The sequence below is a fragment of the Myodes glareolus genome, chromosome 18 (genome assembly GCF_982192425.1).
Source record: "Myodes glareolus chromosome 18, mMyoGla1.1, whole genome shotgun sequence".
NCBI classification, from domain to species: Eukaryota; Metazoa; Chordata; class Mammalia; order Rodentia; family Cricetidae; genus Myodes; species Myodes glareolus.
Genome location: NC_142043.1, coordinates 60,903,153 through 60,922,766, shown reverse-complemented (window position 1 = coordinate 60,922,766; position 19,614 = coordinate 60,903,153). Strand labels below are relative to the sequence as shown.

Below are 19,614 nucleotides of genomic sequence, written 5' to 3'. Positions count from 1 at the left end.
GTAGAGAATATACAGTTTAATAGCCACAGGCATATATACTGTTAATATCCAGTTTGTGGCCTACTTTAAAAATCTGTACAAAGGTGTAGGATGGAGAGAATCTTTTTGAGATTAGGGAGATCCATTTTGAGGGAGCTCTCTTCCTAGTCTGGGAAAAAATTTCTGAGAACTTCTAGTTCCCCGACACTAAGTTGGGGTGTCAGTAGTGGGGGATCCTGTATCCTGGTTTTTGTTTCACTTGCCTGAACGACCAGCGAACTGTGTGCCTGATTAGATGTTTGACAGGCAAGTTTGGCCCAGGGAGTTGTTTGACATCTTGATTTTGTTGCTGGTATTTCTGTTTGTCTTGTCCTTCCTCAGAGGGAAGCTTGATTGAATTCTGTTCCCCCTACCCCCGGATTCTGCCAGTAGGTGGCACCCTCTATGTTGTTAGCTGTCTTTTTGTCTACAAGGTAAGTCTGCTTTGTTCTTCAGTACTGGAAATTTCCAGTTTTACCAATCCATTCCTGGAGCCACACACCATGCTCCCCCCTACCCTCCTCCCCACCCTCCCCCATGCCGTACTGTGTGCCTGCTTCCCTGGATCCTACACCTGCTTCCCTGGATCCTACACCTGCTTCCCTGGATCCTGGCCAGCTCCGCTCCCTTCCTTCCACTCCCCTCCCCTTCAATCCTCTCCCATGATCTCCACACTCCCAATTTATTCAGGAGAGCTTGTCTTTTTCTACTTCCCGTGTAGATTAGATCCATGTATGTCCCTCTTAGAGTCCTCATTGTTGTCTAGGTTCTCTGGGATTGTGGTTCGTAAGCTGGTTTTTCTTTGCTTTATGTCTAAAAGTTACTTACGAGTGAGTATTTATCATATTTGTCTTTCTGGGTCTGGGTTACCTCACTCAATATGATGTTTCCTGCCGATGGCTTACTGATGGACATTTTTTTACCTTCTCAAAGATCAGTCTTTACTGTTCCCATTGTACAGTACACTTTTATACAGGATGCTGGTAGAAAAATTGTATTTTTTTTGTTGAAGTTGTTGTGTTGTTTGTGTTATTTCTTACTTTTTTATTTTACTGAACCAATATAAGCAGTAAAGTTTTATAGAAATAATACAAACAGTGGAATTCACTTGCCTTAACTATACAGTTCAATAAAATTTTACAAAGGCATGTTCTCCCATGGCCGGCAGCCCAATCAACATTTACAGTGAATGCCACCAACCCCAGAAAAATCTTCACACTACCTTTTTGTCAATGTCCCCAAGGACAGGCCTTCAATCACTGTCATTATAGGGTAGCCTGGCTCTTTGCCTACTTCACATGCTCACATGAAGTCACTTTAGTGGGTTTGTAAATCACAAACTATTATATTTACATAGAGGGATGACAAAAAAATCAGTCTGACAAAACTTATTACAAAATTGCTACTGTCCCTTCACAAGATAACAAACTGTAGAATGAGAGTACACAAAGTGATCCTTTGCTTAACCAGTGTTGTTGAGGGTGAAACAGCGCTCAGCCAAAATAGCCATAGAAAAAAACTGCCACAGCCAGGAGGACAATGGCGTTGGTGTTCATGACATTCCTCCAGAAGGGCTCCTCTGATGTGTCCGTGAGTTTCTTCTTCAAGACTTCTTCCTCCTCTTTAGTTAGCTTGGGCTCTGTTTTTTGCAAACCACAGAATAAATCATAAGTCTTCTTGAGACATCCTCGAGGTTTCTCCGTTTGGTCTGGAACAAAGAAAGGAAAATAAACCATCACCAAATATAGACTGAACATCTGTTCAATACCGTAGAGATGTCTGTAAACAGTGATCACAATTTTTATAAGAGCCAGAAGAATACTGAGAAAATATTTACAAATTTGTCTATGTAAAGTATCCCCCAAAGTAAGTTTAAAAAAATGACTAAATGGGGTAACAAGGGGAAGGATTTGCATGCAATACCACAGAGGCTTTTCTAGTCTCAATATACAATGGGTTTTTGAAATTAAAAAAAGAAAAGACCATTTAGAGAACCATTTAAATATTATAGAGTGGATAAACAACTTAAAAGAAGAAGTTATCTTAAGATCACTTTAAAAAAAGTAAAACTATATTATAATACTTGTTTTCACAATTGTTGAAAAAATTCCAATAATGTCCTTCATGAAAATATCTTTGTGACACTATCCTAGGATCTTGGGGAGTATAAAAAAAGCCGGGGCATCCCTCTTTCTGTGGCTTCACTGGGGAGAATACTAAGAACTGAGGTTGAGGCTAGATACTTGATCAAAAGATGTGAAGACCCAGACGGTTACATGTAACTGAATGTCATCTCAGCACCTGGCAGGTAGTAAGTACCATGAACGGACAGAAGGATGCACATGCAGGTGAGTCAGTGGATGTATTTCATATCTATCAAGGTATCTTCCTTATTATACCAGTATGGGATTTGAATACTTAGTTTGTTATAAAAACAACAACTTCTCAAGAGTTGGATAACTGAAGAAACCAGATTAAGTATAGGTGTCGTCTGTCAGCAAAGAAGCTTATCTCCACAGTCCATGAAGTCATTACAGAAAAGCTTAACCTGACACAATGCCAAGATCAAGCCACGTTCCAGTGAATACATTTATATCTCCGTTCCAGCATCTGTGGCTCAGGGAGCATCTTGGAAGAAGAGTAACAAAAAGGTCTACTGTGAAACATTCTTTCACAGAAGTAGCTGTGCCTCACAGGTTCCTATTGTTGTGATGAAACAGTGGGACCAAAAATCAAGCAGGGGAGGAAAGAGTTTGTATTTCATTATACTTCAGGTAACAGTCCATCATCGTCATCAAAGGGAGTCAGGGCAGGAACTCAAGCAGGGCAGGAGCCTGGAGGCAGGAGCTGATGCAGAGGCCATGGAAGAGCGATGCTTACTGGCTTACTCCATATGGCTTGCTCAGTCTGCTTTCTTACAGAACCCAGGACCACCAGCCCAGTGATGGCCCCACACCACCGTGACTGTACCCTCCCTAGTCAATCACTAATTAAGAAAAGCCTTGCAGCTGAATCTTATGGAGGCATTTTCGCAATTGAGGTTCCCTCCTTTCAGATAACTCTAGTTTGTGTCAAGTTGACATAAAACCAGCCAGCACAAGCTGTATAAACGAGACAAGAATGATGCCAATATTAATAGACTTGCTGACATGGAAAGGGGAAAAAATCTCACCATGTTCTACTCCTAGGCAAAGAACTCCAGGCAACAAATGACTGCCAAGAATGGGAAAATTAACCTCTCCTAGGAATGAGCCCCTTAATTGCTTGTGTAGCCCAAAGCGGTCAGCTCTGAAACCATATACACATAACAGAAATAGATTAATCAGGCTATATTCATGCATTTCTGAATACATGCACACACATATAACATTAATTAAAGAAAAAGAGTCTATAATTGGTGGGAGGAATGGAGGAAGAGGGATTGAGGGGCAAGAGGGAGCAAAGAGAAGGGGAAAGTGATATAATTACACTTTAATTAAAAGGATATATCTAGTTTAGTTTTTCTAGTCAGCTGGCAGGCAAACTTCCTGCAGCTAGACTGCTCCGACACCCCCACTCCATCCATCGTACCCCACAAGCTACAAGTCCCACTCTGCCCTCAAGCCCTCCTATCCCCCACAGCCTCAGTAGAACTCTGAAACACAGAAATACTGGCAAACTGAATCCAAGAACACATCAAAAAAATCATCCACCATGAGCAAGTTGGCTTCATCCCAGAGATACAGGGATGGTTCAACATATGAACATCTATCAATATAATCCATTGATTATAAATAAACTGAAATAAATAAATAAATAACTGAAAGAAAAAAATTATACGAACATCTCATTAGATGCTGAAAAAACATTCAACAAAGTCCAACACCCCTTCATGATAAAGGTCTTGGAGAGATCAGGGATACAAGGCACATATCTAAACATAATAAAAGCAATATATAGCAACAGTCAACATAAAATTAAATGGAAAGAAGCTCAAAGTGATTCCACTAAAATTAGGAACAAGGCAAGGCTGTCCACTCTCTCTATAGCTATCCAATATAGTTCTTGAAGTTCTGGCTAGGACAATAAGACAACAAAAGGAGATCAAGGGGATTCAAATAGGAAAGGAAGAAGTCAAACTTTCGCCATTTTCAGATGATATGAAAGTATACATAAGTGACCCTAAAAACTCTACCAGGGAGCTCTCACAGCTGACAAACACCTTCAGTAATGTGACAGGATACAAGATCAACTCAAAAAAGTCAGTATCTCTCCTATGTACAAATGATAAAGAAGCTGAAAAAGAAATCAGAGAAATATCACCCTTCAAATTAGCCACAAATAACATAAAATACCTTGAGGTAACACTAACCAAAGAAGTGAAAGGTCTGTTCGAGAAGAACTTTAAGTCTTTGAAGAAAGAAATTGAAGATGATACCAGAAAATCAAAAGATCTTCTATGCTCTTGGATAGGTAGGATCTACATAATAATAATGGCAATCCTACCAAAGGCAATCTATAGATTCAATGCAATCCCCATCAAAATCCCAACACAATTATTCACAGACCTTGAAAGAACAACAATCAACTTCACATGGAAAAACAAAAATCCCAGGATAGCCCAAATAATCCTGTACAATAAAGGAACTTCTGGAGGCATCACCATCCCTGACATCAAGTTGTTACAGAGCTACAGTAATAAAAATAGTTTGGTATTGGCATAAAAACAGAGAGATTGACCAATGAAATTGAATCAAAGACCTGAATATTAATCCACGCACCTGTGAATACTTGATTTTTGACAAAGAAGCTAAAATTATACAATGGAGTAGAGAAAGCATCTTCAACAAATGGTGCTGGCATAACTGGATGTCAGCATGTAAAAGAATGCAAATAGATCCATATCTATCCCCATGCACAAAACTCAAGTCCAAATGGATTAAAGACCTCAATATAAATCTGACCATACTGAACCTGATATAAGAAAAAGTGGGAAGTAGCCTTCAATGTATGGGCACAGGAGAACACTTTCTAAATATATACACAGTAGCACAGACACTGAGAGCAACAATAAATAAGTGGGACCTCTTGAAAGTGAAAAGCTTCTGTAAAGCAAAGGGCACAGTCATTAAGACAAAAGACAGCCTACTGAATGGGAAAAGATCTTCGCCAATCCCACATCAGTCAGATGACTGATTTCCAATATACATAAAGAACTCAAGACGTTAGACATCAAAATTTCAAATAATTCAATCAAAATGGGGTACAGAATTAAACACAGAACTCTCAGCAGATAAATAAATCTCAACTGTCTGAAAGACACTTAAGGAAATGCTCAACATCCTTAACCATCAGGAAAATGCAAATCAAAACAACTTTGAGATACCATCTTACACCAGTAAGAATGGCTAAGATAAAAAACACCAATGACAGCTTATGCTGGAGAGGATGTGGAGTAAGGGGAACGCTCCTTCATTGCTGGTGGGAATGCAAACTTGTACAGCCACTCTGGAAATCATTGTGGCGGTTTCTCAGAAAATTGAGAATTAATCTACCTCAAGACTCAGCAATACCACTCTTGGGCATATACCCAAAGGATGTTCAATCATACTACAAGGACATTTGTTCAAGTATGTTTATTGCAGCATCATTTGTAATAGCCAGAACCTGGAAATAACCTAGATGCCCCTCAACCAACGAATGGATAAAGAAAACATGGCACCTTTATACAGTGGAGTACTACTCAGTGGTAAAAAAAGTAATGAGATCTTGAAATTTGCATGCAAATGGATGGAACTTAAAAAAAACATCCTGAATGAGGTAACCCAGACCCAGAAAGATGAACATGATATGCACTCACTCATAAGTGAATACTAGCTGTAAAGCAAAGGATAATGAGCCTATAGTCCATGATCCTAAAGAAGTTAAGTAACAAAGTGAACCCTAAGAAAAACATATGCAGATCTACTTGGAAAGGAGAAATAGACAAGATTACCTGACAAAATTGGGAGCTTGGGGGTGGGGGAAGAAGGAAGTACAGAAAGGGAAGAGGAGGGAAGAAGAGGAGGGGAGGAGAGAGGGGAGCTTGTGGGAATGGAATAGTGGAGATGGAGGAAGGACAGAGATGAGAGCAAGGAAAAAGAGATTTTGATTGAGGGAGCCATTATGGGGATATCAATAAATCTGGCACAAGAGAAATTCCCAGGAATCCACAAGGATGACCCCAGCTAAGACCCTAAACAATAAAGGAGAGGGTACCCAAACTGATCTTCCCCTGTAATCAGATTGATGACTATCTTAAATGTTACCATAGACCCTTCAACCAGCAACTGATGGAAACAGGCAGAGACCTGCTTCAGAGCACTGGCCTGAGCTCCCAAAGTCCAGTTGAAGAGTGGGAGAAGTGAGAATATGAGCAAAGAGGTCTGGACCATGATGGGGACACTCACTGAAACAGTCTACCTGAGCTAATGGGAGCACACTGACTCCAGCCAGACAGGGAAGGAATCAGCATAGGACCAAACTAGGCCCTCTGAATGTGGGTGACAGTTGTATGGTTGGGACAGACTGCGGGGCCACTGGCTGTACCAGGATTTATCCCTACTGCTTGTACTGGCTTTTTGAGAACCCGTTCTCTTTGGAGAATGCTTAGCCTAGACATAGTAGGGAGGGACTTAGACCTTCCCCCTAAGCAATGTGCCTTACACTCTCTGAGGAGTGGATGGGGTGGTTTAGGGAGGTTGGTGGAGAAAATGGGAGGAGGGGAGGGAGTGGGAACTGGGATTGGTATGTAAAATGAAAAACAATAGTTTGTTTTCTTTTTTATAAAATAAAATAAAAAGAAGATACAAAACTATATATCGAAATCCCCAGTAAGCCACACTATGAAAACCAATACGAAGTGAGTCGTTACCGCCTTCATTCCTGTTATCAGTTTCTTCCTCCTTTTTCTCCTCTGCATCTAAATCGATTCTTTCCTCTTCACTGTTCCGGAGGGTCCAGCACAGGCGATACAGCTGAGAGGAGACCACAGAGAGCATTAGCAAAACGCACATGTTTGTGAAAACTGAACAGTAGTCTGGGTTTTATATAACTAAAAAAAAAAATCAGACTGCACAAAAGAGTATTATGGATTGTACTGAATATTACAATATCCAGCCATATCATACTCCCCAAAACACACAAACCATTTAAACTCATTTCTGTTTTTAATTCTTTGGGAAATATTTAAAAATTTAAAATTTCTAAAACACTTTGGGTTTTATAGTTTCAGAAAAGTAGGAGATTAACCTAGCCTAAATTACACCTGGCTTCACTCATTGCCTTATTCTCTACTGTGAATAGTGACTTCATTTTTATCTCATTTCCCTTATTATCTGTCAATATTAACTTCATTGTCCTTATTGTCCAGCTGATCATAGTAACTTTATTATTTCATTGCCCTTCTGTACTTTCAATTGTAACTTCATTGTTTAACTGTGAATAGTAACTTCATTGCTATTTCACTGTCCTTATTGTCTAACTGTTCCTAGTATCTTCATTGTTATTTTCAGTCTGGTTAGAGATTGGTTTTCCATTTAATTTTGTTGTTGCTGTTGTTACATAGTTTCTCAGGTAGCCCAGACTGACTTTGTACTTGCTATGTAGCTGAGGATGTCCTTGAACTTCTGACCTTCCTGCATCCCCCCTCCCAGGTGCTGGTGCACCATCATTAAAAATTAATAATAAATTATGATTATTATGCTAGCTGTAAGGAGATGAACACTATGTTTATTGATTTGGAAACTATGACATGTACAGTCAATAGCCAAAACTCAGAGTACATATTTAGTTATCAATTCTGTTGACATATTATCGGCAAAGTAATTTTGCGACCCTTGGCATTGACTTTTCCCGCCACACAGCATTTACTGCTCTTCTTAAAAAATGCAAACAAGATGGCTTCAAGATTGAGTGATGAATAAAAAAACACATAAAAAGTTATATAATGTATAAAATTGTAGTAATAAAGATATTAGTAATGCATATACTATATACTATTTGTAATAAATATCAGTATAATTATATGTAATATACAAAAATAATAGAAAATCTAAATATATAAGCTTCATTAGCATGTAAATATAATTCATAATATATAAATATATATAATGACAGCCTCTCTCCCCTACTCCCACTCTGCAAAGAAATAAACAGTCTAGACTAGAAAGTCATTGAAGAGAAATCTTAAAATTATGATAAAGATGCTGAAGTGTAGCTATTCACAGTTTATGGTTTCTGGAGGGTTGGGGTTAGGGAAAGACTCAGTTTACTTTAAAGGACTGGAAACTGAGAATTTGACCATGCTCCAGTGAGTATACAGGCAACATAAAATAGAATTTTTATTTTTTTTCTTCTCCTTTTGATATGGGGAAGGTCACAAGTGTTCGGGGTGGACCTGGGAGGACTGAGAAGTGAGCTCCAACAAGGTACATTCTGTGAAATTTCCAAGTAATCAATAGAAATGTGTAAAAATATTTATACTTTTAAAAATAAAATTATAACACAATAACTATAATATATAATATATAAAATACAACATATATTTGCATACTAATATTTTTATTACACAAACTGCAAAATGATAAATATTTGCTTGCCCCTCACAGTGTCTGCTAGTGTCCCAGAGATAATAGTGCTGAAAATTTCAATTGTCTTTCTGTATGTTTTTGTCTACATGTAGACACATACACACACACACTATTTATATTCCACAAGTGATATTATAAGATCCCATATGATTTTGTATGTGTTTTTCTCACTGAACAACTTTATAGACATTCTCATGTAACACAGCCGCCTTAAACACCCACAGAACATTTGGCACACTGTCATTATAGAGTCATTTTCTTAGAAATGGCAATTTGGGTTGTACTCCGACTTTTCCGTTTCCATAGTCAATAACATTTGCAGGGAAAACCCTGATTCATATATTTTCCCTACAAGCTCCTGAACCCAAGATTAATAACTCATGAATCGTGAGAATTGGAGTTTAATAAATAACACCCAGTTGCGTTCTTACCCAGCATCAATTCCCACACTTACCAATAATTTTGGATGCTGAAATTTTACGAAATCTTCACCAACATTTTATATTAGCAGTGGCAAGCGGCATTTTTGTCAGCTTGAAAGACAAAAATGTACCTCATTGTTCCATTTTGCCTTTTCTTGACCACTGTTACTCTGCTTTTGGAAAACATATCCATATGGGCCTTCATAATGGATCTGAGTTTCTGCTCAAACCCAGAGAGGCCAGACGGACAGGTCTGTTGTGAGGTCTTTCTCCATCTATGGGACAGGAGGGACTATGCCCTTCCCAGTATGTATAACAGTGTCATAGACATGCTCTCCAACAGTGTCAGAAGCTTTTGAAATAGCATGCTCACTGTTTATATTATCTGTGTGCAATGTGTTTGTGGGTGTGTGCAAGGGCACGCATGGCAGCTGGAGGAGGATTTTCTGGGCTCAGCCCCCTCCTACTTCGATGTGGGTCCCAGAGATTGAACTCAGCTTGTTGCTGGGCTTGCTCAGAACGTCCCTTTCCCTGTGGAGACATCTCACTGGCCTTAAAAATGTATGCCCGTGTCTTAGCCTCTTAGCAATATGCTGTTGCTTCACACATACACGATCAATTCGTTCAGCTAAAAGCCGATTGATTATCTTTTAAGTTCCTCCTAAATCTAATAGTTCAACAATCCCATTAGCCTGGCATTAGCTGAGGTTGCCATTATGCAACTATGGAAAGCAAATGATACCGGTTTGTGTGACACTCACGTGTACATCAGGGATGGGTTTTGTTAAGAAAGAAACTCCCAGGGCAACCAACATGGACACGAAGAAGAGAATGATGGCATAGTATAGGTAGTGCACTCCACAGATGATCGTGGGACAGTTACTGGCGACCAGGCAACTCCCTGTCCCGTAAGAAAACTCTGCGATCATACGGATCAGGCCCAATAAGAGTCCAGCCATCAGACCCCAGAATGCTCCCTGTTAAAAACAAAACAAGAACACAACCAAGAGTGCTTAGGAAAGATGAGACGCTCATTCAGATAAGTCATAATTAATTGCTACTGTGTTCTTAGACAAGGACCAACAAACTGGGAAGCTCGCAAACACAAATTATCAGTGGGAAGTTGTCCTCTGTGGTCTTGAAATACCATCACAGGGTTGACTGTCCAACCCCAGGACTCTACTGTCAACACTGACCCAAAATGAAAAATTTCTAAGTTGTCTTTTATATGTAGAATAAAAGCTTGTGCTTTATTTTGTAGATCAAAGAGAATTATGATATTAATGCTACACAATTTGAAGGGCCGAGCAAGCACTAGACACTAAGTGGTAGGAATCTGTCACTTTCCTGAAAATCACATGATACAGTGACCAGCTAGAAACACACAAGGGATGAGACGTAGACGTAAGCAGATCAACTATTCTCACCACAATAACAGTGAATGTATTTTAATTTTTACTAGCTTTTTCAGAAGTGTTTACTCTACTATCTGCTTTGATTCTCATAACCACTCCTATAAAGTGGGCACTGCTATCATCCTCACTGGACAGAGTGGAGTTATTGGCTTCCGACCACTATGTTAGAGTCCTGATGGGACACAGACAGTCCGTCTCCCAAGCTGTTCTCCCGCACTGCACTGTGCACACGGTGCTTCATAAACCATGTGAAGACTGTACTATGAATGGAGAGCGCAAGGGGCAAATCACTCTTTAGTAAGGATCAGACATGGAGACCACAGTAGAAGCTGAGACAGACCTTGAGTATACATGCGGAATAGCAAGAACACATCGGGTCCCACCAGTGAGAGAAACAAATGTTTCCTCCACCAGCAGGGAAAACCCTCCCTGTTTCCCACTTACTTGTTCATTGACCCTTTTGCAGAAGATGGCGAGCACAAAGATGGCTGCAATAGGAGGCCCCAGGTAGCTCGAAATGGACTCCGTATAATGGATCAGCTGTCCACCTTGAGATACTTCTACTATGGGGACCCACAGGATGCTGGTGACAATTAACACAGTGACGAACAGCCTATAAAAAATAATTCAGACATTAAACGACAGTGCCATACGTATGTTTACTGAGTTTTTAAACTTATCCCTGTGCCATTTATTCGTGCTCAAAATAAAACTATGTTTCCTGAGCTGATACGAACCCATGCTGTGCTAATCGTCTGTTCGCTCAATGTCGACAATTCTTGTCTAAACCTGCCATAGGCTTCAGGTCAGCCTAGTGCTTCCTAGTAAGTCCTATGTCAGCAGAAGGTTAATCATCCTTAACACAAAGCATATATCTCAGAAATTAATACTGTATGAGTTTTGTTAATTGGCAGTTATTTGTACAATAAAGTAGAATCTATTTTATCTTTTTCTTAGTTAGAGAAAACGGAATGAGTTTCCACAAGAAACAAAACCAGATGCTTCCCAATCCACTTCGATTGCTTTCTGTCACATGCTCAAGTGGTCCAGCATGGCCTGACTTCTGGATACTTGGCAAGCTGTGTTCATCTTGTTTTCTCACTTTCTCCCTGGGGACAGCCTTATTCCTTGCCACACGCATGACTTGCGTGCTGTTCTCACTGTTCCTGTCCCACGTAGCCATGGACTCCCTGCCCCAACTTCAAGACTTCACTCAAGTGCCACCTCCACAGGGACACTTCCTGGCATTAGGTCCCTGCCATCCTTTCGCTCTGACTTACTTTTGTCTCTTCCCCCTACTATTTTTAGACTCTTTTCATAAAATGTATTCGGATTCTGATTCACCTGCTGCAGCTGTGTTCATCTGTCTGCCCTGCAGAGGCGTAGTGTGCTTCCCTGAATCAAGCACTTTTGTAGTGTATGTTTTTCCACATTTGTATTTGGGGAGATTGGCATTTGATAATAGAGATGAAACAGATTTTACTTCGTCATTGAGACTTAAAGAGGATTTGCCTCCAAGCTGATGTATTGACTAGTGGGACCACTGTATCCTGAAAATCATTCCGGAAAAACAAAGAAACAAACCATGGCTTTCCGTTTTCTTCTCCGACAGCCTTTCTCCAGTTAATATCGGGGACAAGTGAGGTCCTTTGGGTTTCCGTCTCCAAGTGTTTAATTTATTAAAGCTATTGCTACTGTCAAAAGCAAGGAGGAATATGTAACTAGGTGGCGAGTTTCCCTTGATACCAACCTCACAAGAAAGCAGGCAGTGCCCTTCCGAGACTGGTCTTTACAGACACTGCGCTTCTCGGTTTTCTATGGGACTGCTTCTAGCCCCAAACCACAGTGAGAAACCATGGAGAGCAGGCAGGTCTCACATAAGGAAGAAGAATAGGATCCCAGTTTCTCTTCTAACTAGCTGAGAAGTTCAGAGATAAACTTGAAGTGGTGCTCCACAGGTAAATTATAACTTGTTTTCATTAATGAAAAAACATACTGTAAGTATATTATTCAATAATGGTAACTATAAAAGGGAAATTTACTGCTCTTTTACCTTACCACCTATTTTACCAATGTATTTTTTCTAAGTCAAAATAAGTCATAATCACTTGGAGAGTTAAACCAAAGCCACATGGCCATGAACAGTAGAGCGGATGAATGCTGAGGTTTTAAGATATTGAATACCATGCATCAAGGAACTGAAAGAAAATACACCTGGAAACATGACTGCATGCCATAAAATACATTGAGCCAAAGACACCATCTATCATGAAATGTATGCCGATTTACTGTATTTTTGATAATCTAAAGCAGGAAGACTCAATAACATTAGATGTTATAGTGGTTAACTTTGGAGAGGCAGGAACTGAGCGGAGTTCTGGGCAACCATATTTATTATTGTTATTATATCATGCGTATTATTATTAGTAATTAATTCTAATGTGCAGCAACTACACGCTGCTCCTTTTGAGACACACCGCTGAGCTGTATACTTATGCTATCCATGTTCTCTGTATGTATGTTGTACTTTAAACTCACTTTACAGAATGCTGTGTCAGTGTTGGGTCTACTTGATAGCAAGGAAGAGGAAAACAGGGTCTTTCTTAACTATTCTCCCTGGTTGTTTGTTTTTACTTCATGTGTCTTCTGAACTCTCAGACTGCTTAGGGATTGTTTGGTTGATGTACCCTCTAAGTAACTTCTAGAAGTAGTCTCTTCCCCAAGTCTGTCCCTTTCTAACATCTAATCCTTCACGAACATGAAGTTGGTACTCTCATTTGTAATAGTAACTGGATTCATTGTCCCTTGTACATGGTAGTCTTGAGTGAATCTGCAGACGAAGCATGAAGAGAAGACGGGGATTTGTGAAGATGTGGTTGGAGGGGGTTGTGAGAAAAAAAAGTCAAAACAAAAAAAAATTACCTAAAGCCCTTAAAATATGAAAAAAGCAACCATCTCATTCAAATAGCCTCAAATTTTGTATGTGTAAAGAGAATTAAATTGCCCCTAGTGTTCCTACTTCCACTGTATAATGATGATTATTTTCAATAAAGTCAGGGATATGCACACTCTAGTTCATCACCCTGTCTTCCCTTCTTGAGGGGAGCCGTAGGCCGAGACCAGGTTCCCTCACCGTCCGGCTATCAGAAGCTCTCTCTCAGACGCCTTCTTCCTCATCTTGGTGTAGAGGTCCACGGTGAAGAGGGTGCTGGAGCTGTTGAAGATGGAGGTCAGGGAGCTCATGAGAGAGGCAACCATGACTGACAGCATCAGGCCTCGAAGTCCTGGGGTCAGGAGAGGTGAAGCTCTGGTTAGTGGCTGCGTATCCTTTCCTTTGAGTGCCAGGCTAAAAAATAGGGAGTCGCTTCAACACAATGGGTTTGTCTGGAACACTGAGTATTTGAGCAGATACCCAAATACACACAAGATAGAAATCGTGTGGTACGTCCTACATAATTCCCTCCTCAGTATCACACAATGAGGAATTTAGTCCCCAATGCAAACTCAGATGCCAGCTTAGAAACAGAGTAAACCCTGTCATGCCATCTTTCTTTGCAGCGATCTCCTGACTAAACAAAGCTTTAGTGGAAAAATCTAGTTAATGATTCTACTGTTTCTGGAGAGGACAAAACCAAAGATTTTGAACGATTATAGGGACCGGATGCTCTAGTTCGCTCTGGTCCCACATTTGCTAGGACAGAAGATGGGGGAAAGTGGTTTCAGATCTGTGAGCCATGTTCCCTTCACTCTGAAAATGTTCATGTGTGTCAGGATGGAGGAAGGGCCATGGAAGTGTTAACTCAAGTTTGCAACTGGTCACAGCTGAGTTCTCTACCTTGATCTGCTTCAATTCACCACCATCAATTTCCAGCATCTTAATACTTTACTTGCTTCACATGCATGGCTTATTTTATATATCAGGAAACTGAAATGTTAATTGTAAATGGTAGGGGAACTTATTTTTGCAACTTCACCAATGTTTCTGGACTCCCAAGTTAGTGTCTGGGATATAATACATTCAATAAGTGATTGTAAATTAAATATATTGAGATCTAATATCTCAGTGTTATTGGCCCATAATTAACCTTTATTCTTCTGGATATATATGTTTGTGGTTAAGCGATGCTTTGCATTAGCAAAAAGAAAATTGAGATATTTTTAATTTTCTTCAAAGAGTCTTGAGCCTAAAGAGTCAAGATTCTTCTAACAGGAAACATCTGCTCCAACAATGGAATGGCTGGGCTCAGCATACAGTTGGCAAAATGTAAAAGGTGCCCAAGAAATATTGATGAACAGGGCTGAGTTAATGGAAGTAAAGTCATAATTGCTGAGGATCATACCACGGCCCTTTCTGAGCTCATCTACAGACCAAGCATCTGAGGCTGTGTGAGCCCAGGCTTTTACTTACCCATGGGCATCAGCTTCAGCACCAACATTGGGTAGGCATAGTTTGTGCAGCCAATGTCAACGCCACATTGCTTTACACACTCAGAAGGCACAACACAGGCCACCATATCTGGGGAGATATTCAAAAGTTAGTTCAGTGAGCTGGATTTAAGCAGGCATAGTTTGTAACCATTGAACAAAGAGGTAAGCTCATGAGTGGGAGAAAAGACATTTGTTTGGAAACAGAGATTCATATTTGAATCTTATGTCGAAGATCTGATACTCCTTTGCTCAGACCATGCCATTGGCCTTATCTTATTTTCATAGATGTCGATGGTCTGACCCAACAGGGAAGACTATCCCTCAGATATGACCCAGCTAGAGCTTCAAAGCATGTGGGAGGAGATGATTGCCCTTCAGAATTTCATGAAAACCAAATATGAAACAGTATACCTTCTTCTCAGCAGCTCATGGAACTTTCTGCAAAATTGACCACATATTTGGATACAAAGAAATCTCAACAGATACAAGGAAATTGAAACAATCCCCTGCATCCTATCAGGACCACCAGCGATCAAAGCTGAATACCAACAACAGAGACAACAGAGAGCTTACAGGTTCATGAACACTGAACAACTCACTCACTGCTGAATGAAAAGTGGGTGAAGATGGATAGTAAGAAATAAACTAGAACCTCTTTAGAATTGAATGAAATGAAAACACAATATAGCCACATCTTTGGGACACAGCAACGGAGTTTCAAAGAAGCACGTTCACAGCATTAAATGTTTACATAAAAAATGGGAAAGATCTCATTTTAGGAACTAAACAACACACTTGAAAGCTCTAGAACAGGAAGAAGAAGAAGAAGTAACACCCAAAAGGTGTAGGTGACAAGAAATAACCTAACTCAGGAATGGAAGCAATAAAAGAGAAACAAAAATTACAAAGAATCAATGAAACAAAGAGTTGTTGCAGGCTTAGTCATGGAAGGAAAGGTGTTACTGCGGAACTGGTCCCTATGTGAATTCCTTCATGACCAGAATGTGGTAGCAAAGAGGGCTGTGCCTTCCTGCACTGAGGAAATAGCTCAGTTGCCTATAACCCCAGCCCTAAACTTGTCCCCCTTCCCCTAAAAGAGGGACCATTGCACAGTGGCGACCAACATAATTATTGCAACATTTGACTCATGCATGGTTTATTAATGGATCATCACCCACCGAAGGAACCAAAGCTATCTGGAAAGCGGCAGCCTGTAGACTGGGGATGGAATGGCTAATTACCATGGAAGGAATTACCAAATCTGCACAGCATGCTGAAATAATAGTAACACGATTGGCTATAAGACAAACAGCTAAGGAAGGCAAAAGGAGAATCTATATCTTCTCCGATTCATGGCGTGTGTGCAATGGTGTAACTATATGGTCATCTAAATAGAAAACCACTAACTGGTAGACAAATGACAAAGTTATCTGGCCATGGGAGGTATGACTGGAAATGACAAAACCTTGTGAAACGGCAAATTTTCTGTAGCCCATACAAGCAAGGCAGACAAAGCATGTGAAACAATAAAATAGTGGACACGTTGATATCATGTTTAGTTAAGACTAGGATATTAAAATTTGCCAGGGAAGTGGGACCAGGATCTATCCCTGGTGCATGAGTGGCTTTTTGGAACCCATTCCATATGGTGGGATGCCTTACTCAACCCTGATGCATGGGAGGAGGTCTTGGTCTTGCCTCAACTGAACTTGTTGGGCTTTGTTGACTCCCCACAGGAGGCCTTACCCTTTCTGAGGAATGGTTGGGAGTGGTTGGGTGGAGGTGGGGGAAGGGATGAGGAGAGGAAGGGGGAACTGTGGTTAGTATGTAAAATAAATAAAAAAAATTTTAAAAATTAAAAAATTTCACTATAGTGAAAACATGTGTCACATTCTCAATGTCATTTTAAATGCATTAATATATCAGGCAATTATGTTTTTATACATTTGTTATCACTGTTAAGTTTTATATCAGGTTAAAAGGATATTTATATCATGTATAATAATATAATATTCTATGGTGAATAAATAAATAAAAATAAAATTTGACAGGGAGCAAATTCAGAACAAATCAACAAGGATGATAGATTACATATTCAAAAAACTTGAAATTTTACCCTAACACTAAAAAAGAGGGGATGGAGAACCAAATTAAACTAGGATTAACCCTTTAGGAATAACTATATGGCATCATAGCCAGGTGGTGGCTCATACTTTCAATCCCAGTACTTGGGAGGTACACAGTCTTTAATACTAAAACCTGGGAGGAAAGGGCAGCACATAAGAATTACAATGATTTTTATTTAAAGCTACTTGCAAAAGGCAGGCTGAAATTCATAGTGAGTGTCCCTTGTGATTAAAAACAGATTTTATCCTTGAAATTTTACATAAAGAGAAAGGGGAATATAGGTATATTTATCCGCATATACTGAGGTATATTTAGTGTTAAAATTTCAAAGAATTTTTTTAATTGAAAGAATATTTTTTCTGTTGCCAAAAAAAAAAAGAAAAAAAGAAAAAAAAATTGACCTTAAGAAAGATATGACCTGCCAAAAGAGGAAACACCCTAGAGTTAGGGTTGGGGCAGGGTTTTGTTTTTATCTTTCCAGAAGAACAAAAGCATCCAATTAAAGAATCTAAAGACCACTGGACAAGTGAACCATCTGCTGAAAAAGGACGGATCATCAAAAGAAAATGTCCCAAGAAAAAGAGTAACTTGGCCTGATGGTATCACCCATCTCCAATAGGGTAGACGTTTGTAAGTCTTCCCAAATGCTTGTTTCTGCTGCCCTCTACAGACATAAGTGGGAAATGGTCCTTATGTGGTCCCAATTCAATTAATTAATGCTGACTTTAGGGTTGTAGCATGACTCTCTCTTTCTCTAAAATCACACATGCTTGTTAAAAGAAAGTCCAAAATCTCTGTCTCATATCAGAAGAGCCACCTGGTATGGGGTATCTAAAAACAAAAAGAAGGGACTATTCTATTGCCACTAATCTCATAACCCTGTGGTTTTCATTTGACTCTATAAGATTATTATGCACATGTAACCTTTCCATCATGATATTAGTGGTCATATAGAGTACTAATTCTAGAAATAAACTTCGTCTAGCTTTCTGTACACATTTGAGGGTTAGAGTCTGAAGCAGGTAACTAGAAACTAAATTTGTGTAGGCCGGATAGACTTAATTGATTATGGTCCTCTAACCTTTCAGAGATCTGCTGAATATGGCATTTTAAATATTTAAGTTTTCTGCAATGAACCATGGCCATTCCTAGCAGTGACCTTTGAGGTCTCTAAGAAGGTGATGGGGCCCTGAAACAACAAACCCACCTGGATTGTGGTAACACCACTAAGCTGACAAACATCACCTGAAGATCAGCTTCAGTTATGATAGGGGAGTTCAGCCAATCACATTCTGTTCGTGGGGTGTGTTGCCCTAAGGCAAAAGTTTACCTATAAACCTGGCGTGTACAATTCCCCGCCCTCTCTCTCTCCCTCTCACTCTGGCCTGGATTCAGCGTGGGATTCTGTGTAAGTTTTTCCTTCTGTTTTATTAAAGCTGTATCTTTTGTAAGATAGTCTGGGGACCTTTCATTACCGGTCGCACTGCGTCTTCACAGTTACAAACTGCTCAGGAGCTCATAAGAGACCGACACATTTTACAGAACTTTGAACTCAAAAATACTTCTAATCCTAAAACTGCCAAATACAACCAAGCTGGACATCGTGGAAAGCTTGGCAGAAATAGCTTCATTATTATGAATAGTTTTACTGTGTTAGAGTTAAAGCCTTTCCTATTTATCTAGACTAAAAGGGGAAATGTTGCAGGATATTTGATCACACTGTTAACCCTGAGATTGCATTATTTACTGGAAAAACCTGTCTCTGGTTGTGGTGTGGGATGGCCCTAGTATGTACCCTTAATTAAAAATCTTTCTGTTTATTGCAATAGGATTAAATAAAATCAACCATAGGTCAATAGGCAGAGCAAGTAGTTATAGAGAGTAAGAGGGGGTCAGGAAGGCAGACAGAGAGAGGCCCAGAAAGTAGTAGGAAGGGACTTTGAGTTTGGCAGTCCTTTCAGGTTTGGGGTAGAAGAGACGCTCTCTTTTCTGGGATGTCAGAAGAAGGAACGTCATCTGGTTGCTTTCTCTGCCTCTCTGAGCTAGCAGGTTTTCACCACAGCATCTGACTCCTGAGCTTTTATTGATAAAATAATAGGATAGAGACTTAATTAAAAACAATGTTTGTCTTCCTACTTGGAGGCAGCTGTGGCAGCTACTGAGGCAGCAATAAGATCAGGTGTAGCCACTGTGCCACAGATATAAAACAACACAAAGGTAGAGAGAGAAGATGCAAATTACCAAATTTAGAGATGAAAAGGGGAGCATAAAAGTAGATACTGAGTAAATCCAGAGAACCATTCAGACATACTTCAAAACAATTTCCCAATATATAGCAACTACAAAAGTTATATCAAAATCAGGCAAGCAGTTTAAATAAATGTATAACTCCTAGAGCAATAGAAGTAGTCGTTAAGCCTCCCAAGGGGATAAAAAAACCTTTAGGGTCAGCTGGTTTCAGTGCCGAATTCTACCATAGCTTCAAAGAAGAATTAACACAAAAATTCCTCAAATTACTCTACAAAACAGAAAGATAAGGACCATTGCCCAATTCTTTTTATGAGGCCAGAGTTACAGTAAAACTCAAACCACATA

The 19,614-nt window shown here is 39.7% G+C and overlaps 1 protein-coding gene across 1 annotated transcript in view; it reads right to left on the bottom strand.

The window, feature by feature from the left end:
* Positions 1-996: 996 nt before the first annotated feature.
* LOC125411393 (solute carrier family 5 member 4) overlaps positions 997-19,614 on the bottom strand; it is a 39,984-nt gene continuing 21,366 nt past the window's right edge. Inside the window, exons 10-15 of the mRNA XM_048451453.2 lie at positions 14,873-14,980; positions 13,598-13,748; positions 10,909-11,077; positions 9,811-10,026; positions 6,911-7,013; positions 997-1,726 (exon numbers count right to left, since the gene is read on the bottom strand). Of these exons, the coding sequence (XP_048307410.1) occupies positions 1,512-1,726; positions 6,911-7,013; positions 9,811-10,026; positions 10,909-11,077; positions 13,598-13,748; positions 14,873-14,980 (962 nt within the window). The 3' untranslated portion in view covers positions 997-1,511. The remainder of the gene's footprint in view (positions 1,727-6,910; positions 7,014-9,810; positions 10,027-10,908; positions 11,078-13,597; positions 13,749-14,872; positions 14,981-19,614) is intronic.